The following is a 7,808-nucleotide window of genomic DNA, read 5'->3' as shown; positions in this document are numbered from 1 at the left end:
TCGCTACGAGTGAGGGTGAGGTTGTAGTGTGCTGGTGATTATAACTTTCCAACCATGGCGAGGAAGTTATCGAACACCATAACTGCAATAATTGCTCTTGCAGCTATATTTTTTAACAGCATCGTGGAGGTGAGTTTCATGTAGATGCAGGTTTTGTCTCTAATATGTCTGCATTTTCCATTTGGATTGTTATATCATGGAATAGGTGACTTGGAGTGCACCATCGATTCCATGGTAGTGATGGTGAGCGTGTCACCACACCCAGGCTGGCCACACCACGCAGTCCACATGCTTTGGTAGCTCGCTGTCAAATCCAGAGGACATTGATACCCTTTTTTAAGTTTATGTGAGAAGTTCATACATCAAAGTTCTTATTAAGTAAGCAAACTTCCCTGCTATTATAGTAGAACTATTGGTTAGTTTACATGAATACCTAACTCAAGTTTTTGCTTTTTAAGTTTTAACATACTGCGATTTTAGGTACCTAGTTTGTTTGTTGCTAAGCGATCGAATGGAGGGTATCGCTTTGGAGATTGGAGCAATTTCATTATTTTACATGAACGTCCTACACGAAACCGTATAATAAAACTGAATTCGAATCTTTAATTCTTTTACTTTCACTTGCGTAACTTCTACGTGCTTAACAGTGAAAATTCATGTTAAACATGTTGAACTTTACGTTATTTCATTGATTGTTGGGCCTTGAGGCTGCTAAAAATTATTAAAAAAATTAATATCTTTATTGTTTACTCGGGCAATTGAGGCCAGAGCCTGCAGTCTGTTCAGCTCAGCTACGGAAATGAGTTTTTTGCCCGCTAGTAATTTCCGTCATGACGGACCGTAATGTCGCACGATGATTTCGCTCACCCGTAACCCCCGTCGCGAGTTGCCGGAGTTGGTCGTGCTCACTAATCACCATGCAGTATGCAATAGTGCTAGAGTGCGCTTTGGTGGGCTTTTCTTCACAATCATGGGGTAGGATTCTGTCAAATATATGTTATTTTCTATGTTGAACTCACTTGAACATGTAAAAACATGTATATTTTGCGTCGGTTTGATATAAAATTCATTGAAATTGCCAAGTGGCGTTTCCACAGCAACACTGTGACTGAGGTTAATGCCCCTTGTAGGCTTTACTTTGTATTTAAAGACCACTTTTATCACATGGATTACCTTTTATCCTCACTGGTTGGTTAAATTTTCAGTTAGCTGACTTATTACTTTTGCTGTATTGATTACATAAATTACATTTGTGTTAACATATTCTTTAGGTTGGAGAATAAGGCTTGAAATTCAGACTGCTTTGGATTTTTTTTGAGAATTTCATCTTTCTACATTTCATTTTCACTTTCAATATAACCTAACTTGAATTAACATTTCTTTACCTACTGGGTAAATACCTGTATACTTCTACCGTCTACCCACTGGATTAATATAGAAATATTTATATCACACATTATTACCTATAATATGAAGTTTCTGTCAAAGTCTGGAATGGTCTCATTGGTCTGGGTTGTATATATGACACAAGTTCATAATTAATTTTCTTTCACACTTAACATTCATTTTTCTTGCTGTTGGTCTTTCTCTGGTAATGCTAACTAATACTCTTCATCCTTCACTCCATACACAGTACACACTGTGCTTTGTTATTGTTTCCAGTCTGCATTCCACACTTCCAGTCCTGGTGCTGAGGTATGGATTGTATCTACCTCCCAATTTGAAATTAAACCTTTCTGAGAAATGCCTTCTCACCATTTTTGGGGCTGCAAAATCTGTGCTATGACTGCTATCTAAATTATTTCTTATCTAATTGTTAACTAAAGTGCACAATCAAGCCAGGAGATTTCACAATTATTGAAAATGCTTCACTTTTTAGATGGAGGATTTTTGTATTAGGTGGGATTTTTACAATCTTTATCCAGTCTGTATAATTCGCTCTATATATATTACACTATATGCTCCACTCTGTCTATTATCCAATCAGTATCTCCCACGTACCCAGTTGATGTAACTCACTCAGTGCACACCACTCAGTGTACCTCACTCATCAGCTTGCTCCACTCAGTGGCCAGTCAGTATACCCCAGTCAGTATCCCCCACTCAGTATGCCCCCACTCACTATGCCCCACTCAGTATACCCCACTCAGTATGCCCTACTCAGTATACCCCACTCAGTATACCCCACTCAGTATAACCCACTCAGGATACCCCACTCAGTATACCCCACTCAGTATAACCCACTCAGGATACCCCACTCAGTATACCCCACTCAGTATACCCCACTCAGTATACTCCACTCAGTATACCCCACTCAGTAAGCTCCACTCAGTATATACACACACGTCACACAGCCTGTTCCTTCCCCCCCAGCACGTGCTGCTCCGTATCAATGATACGCAACTCGTCGCGGTGCATTATATTTCAACAGAAAATTCCATGTCGAGCGCGTCGGGTGGGCAGCGGTCGGTTGAGTTGTGACAAATCAATTGACAATTACATGTTGAAAGTGTTTCTTATTGTGAAATGCCGTTATTGGAAGAATTATTGTTCAAAATAATTGCTTTGCCTCTTTTGACTTCTGGTTTTTGTTCGAAGCCATCACTTCGTCATCATTATTGTTATTACATCGTGATGGCCGTCATCACCTTCTGTTGCAATCACTCCACCACCTCCTGGGGCCGTATTATCAAAACTTCGTAACTTTTTGTACTTCCGACAAAAAAGTTACGTGTTACGTAAGTACACCCTAATTTTGGCATTATCAAAATATTCGTACGTAAGACTTAGCTAAAAGCGTACTATCAAAACCATCTGGCCAACTGACCAATCAGAGGCTTTGGATTTGTTTACATTCTGTGAACTTGGATGGCGGGAATCGATGCCTTCGATGGTATCGACTATCGAATGCTGTCTGTCGGTATTGCTCCTTGTTGGCCCAGAAAAAGCCGTTCTAAAATAGTTGTGAACTCTTTTTAATAAACAGCGTGAGTTGAAGAAGAAATCTGTGTACGGAGATAAAAATTATGGTTGGCATAGATATAAAGTACCGACTGGAAGGAATGAATGATGAGAGTATGGGTAGGATGGTAGCCCAACTCTTCAACTCTCCAAAATATAACGTATTATGCATTTGCTTGTAAAATCTAAAGTAAAAGGAAAACAAAATCAGTTTCTGGCATTAACTCAATTGAATTTTTTTCCAATAGCACTGTTTAGCACGATCACATATTTTGATCGTGCAAATGTTGCACGATCAAGTAGTGGAGATATCACAAGTAGAGCCATCATTCTGTGCGTGTATAATCCGCGCTGTCGGATTATTGACAAAATTCTATCACAAGTCAAGGTGTTGCTACTTGCTAGTAAATCAATAGTTTCCTATCGCTTCAGCAGACACTCAAAACTTGTGGGGAACTTCACTTACGACATCTCCGAGCAGGCGTACAGTTACGTTACGTATCTTCCCGCGCAAATGTTTTGATAATACCACCTCTAGAGTTACGTCATCAAGTCAGCACTTACGCCACTCGTAAGTCGATTTTGCGTACTTACGAAGTTTTGATAATACGGCCCCTGGTTGTCACGCCTGCGTGGTTTAACCGACTTAGTCCTGGAAGAATTACGTCATTGCTGTGCAGGGCGCTGACCAGATTCTCGGAAGTGATGAGGTTGTCGCATGGTCGCGTCAACCCACTGTTTATGTCCCGTCAGGACGTATAGGTACAATAAAAACCTATGAATGGCCGTCATATCAAAAATACTTTCGAATTCGTAGCTCCGTCAGCCAATCACTGCAGGCTTTTCGAATATAATCCCACCAATCACAAATGAGAAATCGGACACTACGTGGACTCAGCGTGTTTTGATAGTACGGCCCTGAGCTTTGAAACTCGAACAAGTTTACGAACTTCTCGGGACTTATTCTTCGTATGTAGGGATGTTCTAGAATACAGTTTCAGTTTTATGGAAAATAACAGTATTATCATTTTCATCTCAAATGTTTGAAATACCATATGAAAATCGATTGATATGAAGATAAAACGTGTGCGGTACAATTATCCATGACCTAGCAGCTTTAACGCGTCATTTACGTCATCATAGAAGTGTTGGGGTGTGTAGATCGAGTGTTGGGGTGTGTAGGGCGAGATCTGCGCCCCTGCAAGTATTTCGGTCGATGTGTAGTTCAGGTGGAGCGCGAGTGTGTAGACGGCGGGTGCAAACAAGGAAAAGGTGTGTTTACATACCTGCGGTGTTAACATAGATAGCGGTTGTTGTTAACAACACCACGCAATGTATTGTTCAAGTTATGAGTACCTATATTTGTAGGGATGAATAGAGGATATTTTAAACGTAACAATCACTTGGAAATGAGGTACCAGTTCTAAACAAGTAAGCTTCCTGCAAGGCATTTGATGTTTAAAAAACAGTAATTAAACGTTTCAGCGAAATTAACTCGTCATGCACGTTATTTCAAGAGTCATTTGCTAGGCGTATTGTGTGTGTGGAAAGTTCAGTAAAAGCGTAACCCTGCACGCAGCGCGATAACCGATACTGAAGGCGTAGCCTACGCATGTTGTGTTGCCATGCAGAGTCCGGGTATCGTAAAGCTCTCTCAATACTTGTAAGTTCTTACCGTGGCCGTACGTTTTAAGGTTCTACGGGTTGATGTGAATTCTTGCGAGAATCGTAAGTCAGTACGGTTTTAGTAATTTCTTAAGGGGGAGGTATACCCTCCGGAAAAACTTTTTTGTTTACGGACGGATCACTTTGAAGCTTGGTACCTACTCATATGTAAAACAGAATTCCATCGAGAATCGAAAAATTTTACTTTGTTTTTTTCTAGGCTCAGTTTAAAGGTCCAAGAACTGCGCATTTAAAGAGCCCAAAGCTATATTTGTGCGTTCATTTGTTCGCTCACGAGGGCCGGCAAAGCGCAAGTAAAACCTAAACCTTCAATGAGCACAAATTTCAGTTTTTTTGCTCTCCTGAAAAGTTGGAATTTTCATCTTAAAAAACCTGTCTCCTGTGATTTTCAACATCCTCTTGAAAACCTATCTTCTCTTATGATTCTACAGCATTGAGAGATATACGTTCCATTCGTTTTGTAAGAAAATCTATCAATTGGCCGCTCACTTTTTTTTATTTCGTTTCAGTTTGGATTATATATTGAAAAAACAGTGAGGGGGGGAGGGAGGAGAGTGGGGGCGAAAACTAGAAAAAAGGAAGAATCCCCTCGCACGCACACACACAAGAAAAAAAATTGAATTTGTAAATAGTTGCCCGGGAATCGCTAGATTCGGTCTCTACAAATCGAATAATGTCAAGACTCTATGTTGTAGCGCCTTAAAGCCTTTAATTGAATGAGATCGATTTTTACAGTACCTCCTTTTTGCCGCTTTCTATGAATTTCACGTTTTCTTTTATTTTTTTTTTAAATTTATATTAATAAAAAGTCTTAGATTTCTATTTTTAATGTGTGTACAATTTTCAAAATGATACGTCCGTAAACAAAAAGTTTTAGCGTTATTTAACACGGTGTTCGTATGCTCTTTAATATTGATTAATGTTAGGGATCCGTCTTCTCAATCCAAAAATATATTGGTTTTGACTGATCAACAGTGTGAACACATGCGACTGTAACGTATTGGCTTAATGAGCACTCATGGCCAGAATGTTGCTTCGTGCTCGGTATCTTTTGAACGTGAGGAGTGTGCCGAAATACAATAGCAGTTTGCAGTGTGTTAAGAGAGTGTGCTATGCTGAAATAACGCATGTAGAGCGAGTGTGCAGTGCTGAAATAACGCATGTAGAGCGAGTGTGCGGTGCAGAAATAACGCATGTAGAGCGAGTGTGTGCAGTGCAGAAATGACGCATGTAGAGCGAGTGTGCGGTGCAGAAATAACGCATGTAGAGCGAGTGCTGTCTCTTATACACATCTAGATGTGTATAAGAGACAGCATGTAGAGCGAGTGTGTGCAGTGCAGAAATAACGTGTGTAGAGCGAGTGTGCAGTGCAGAAATAACGCATGTAGAGCGAGTGTGTGCAGTGCAGAAATAACGTGTGTAGAGCGAGTGTGTGCGGTGCAGAAATAAAGTGTGCAGAGCCTCGGTCCTGAACACCAAGTGATTGGATGGTCTCTGCTCATCCTACCGCTTTGCAGGATATGCGATCTGCGCTATTGAGAGGTCCTCTCTCATAAGTAGGATCGTGATCCTATAAAGGGTCTGCGATCGCCTCGCTATTGTGAGATCCTCTCTGATATAAGTAGGATCGTGATCATATGTATGGCCTGCTATCACCTCGATTTTTCGAGATCCTTTCTCACACGTATGATCGTCATCCTATGTGGGACCTGCGATCGAATCGTTTTTGGAGATCCTTTCTCATAAGTAGGATCGTGATCTTATATGTGATACGTTAGTCTAAATTTTTGAGTTCATTTCGCATAAGTAGGGTCGTAGACCTATATGATAAGATTTGGAGATTCATTATATGCCTTTGAAGATTCATTATCCCTATGTAGGATCATGATCTCCAACTCCTCGGTTTTATCGAGCGACTGATCCGAGAACAAAGAGATGTACGGATCAACGGTAGAGATCCTTCTGATCTTTCAACGAAGTTAGTAACGTACCGGTATTGCCCTTTCTAAGGGCTTACGAGTGGGGTATCGGATTTCTAATTTTACTAAAAATTAAAATTTTGGACGTGTGGATTTTTATAATTTTATTTTCTATTGTTTGTATTAGATTGTAGTTCGCCTGAAAACTTTTTGACAGGAAGCGAACACACGACTTGATGACATAAATTTGTTTCGTGGTCTTAATTTTGTTCTGTTTCTGCCATGTTCTCGTTTGATTATTGTCCTGTTTCCTTCAATTATAGAATCTATATTTTGTTTTGTCATGAGTTGAGCTACCGGTTAAGCTTGCAATGCGGCCTTGCATGACGAGTGCTGGCCCTATTACTACTATCAGTTTCCAGCTTTGCGATGTGATTAAACATTTGAAATTGTTTTCTGCATTGGCACCTAATTTTCGCTCGAAAAAATTTATAGGTAGGAGATAACTTTTTTGGGGCTGTCGGAACTCCCAACTAGCCTCTGATCGTATATATAGGGTCGGGATATTGATGAATAGTTATTAAAACACTTTATTAACCCACTTTCTATTGAACAAATTTAAATAATCAATAAATGATATTATCAGCGCATTAACACTTCACCACTTCATATTGGATGCTTTGCTCGGAAGACTTAATTAAGTCTTGACTTGAGGAACTATTGGTCTGAGTAACTGTATATTCGAGGCTTTCCTAAAAGAAACAAATGAAATAGATAAATAATACTAAGCTAAACATTAACTTATTCATAAAAATATATAACCTAAATATTTACCAAATGTGTCCACATCAAATCGATTTACATATTCACATCTTAACGCTTGCAGTGTACATATACCTACGGTCCGGCTTTCCACGACAGAACTATCTTATCACCTCATCCTTCCGCACTTAGTCTTAAGTAAACTCTAAACTAAAATTACAATTTAAAATTTCGAATTGTAAATAACTTGTAAAATTAATACTACGATAGTTAACTAACAATGATTTCTTTCCCTTACAACTCACTTCGTCGAGTTCTGACTAGGTCGTTGCAACCCAAAGTAAAATACCGTACGTAAGTTAAAAATGTTGCGTTAATTTTTGTACAAGCCGTTAACTCGCTCTAGGTGGGTCACCACTACTCACTTGCTTCTCTCAATCTATATATCTTATATGAAGGCGTTGGTCTCAGAATCTGTTC

General features: G+C 39.5%; 1 protein-coding gene across 1 annotated transcript in view; it reads left to right on the top strand.

Moving 5' to 3' along the window:
• Positions 1–7,808, top strand: part of LOC108674920 (amyloid-beta-like protein) — a 49,808-nt gene continuing 42,000 nt past the window's right edge. Inside the window, exon 1 of the mRNA XM_018162901.2 lies at positions 1–129. Within this exon, the coding sequence (XP_018018390.1) occupies positions 55–129 (75 nt within the window). The 5' untranslated portion in view covers positions 1–54. The remainder of the gene's footprint in view (positions 130–7,808) is intronic.

Source organism: Hyalella azteca, unplaced genomic scaffold (genome assembly GCF_000764305.2).
Source record: "Hyalella azteca isolate HAZT.00-mixed unplaced genomic scaffold, Hazt_2.0.2 contig12448, whole genome shotgun sequence".
Lineage (NCBI taxonomy): Eukaryota > Metazoa > Arthropoda > Malacostraca > Amphipoda > Hyalellidae > Hyalella > Hyalella azteca.
The sequence above is the reverse complement of the archived record's forward strand: the minus strand, read 5'-3'. Positions and strand labels throughout refer to the sequence as shown.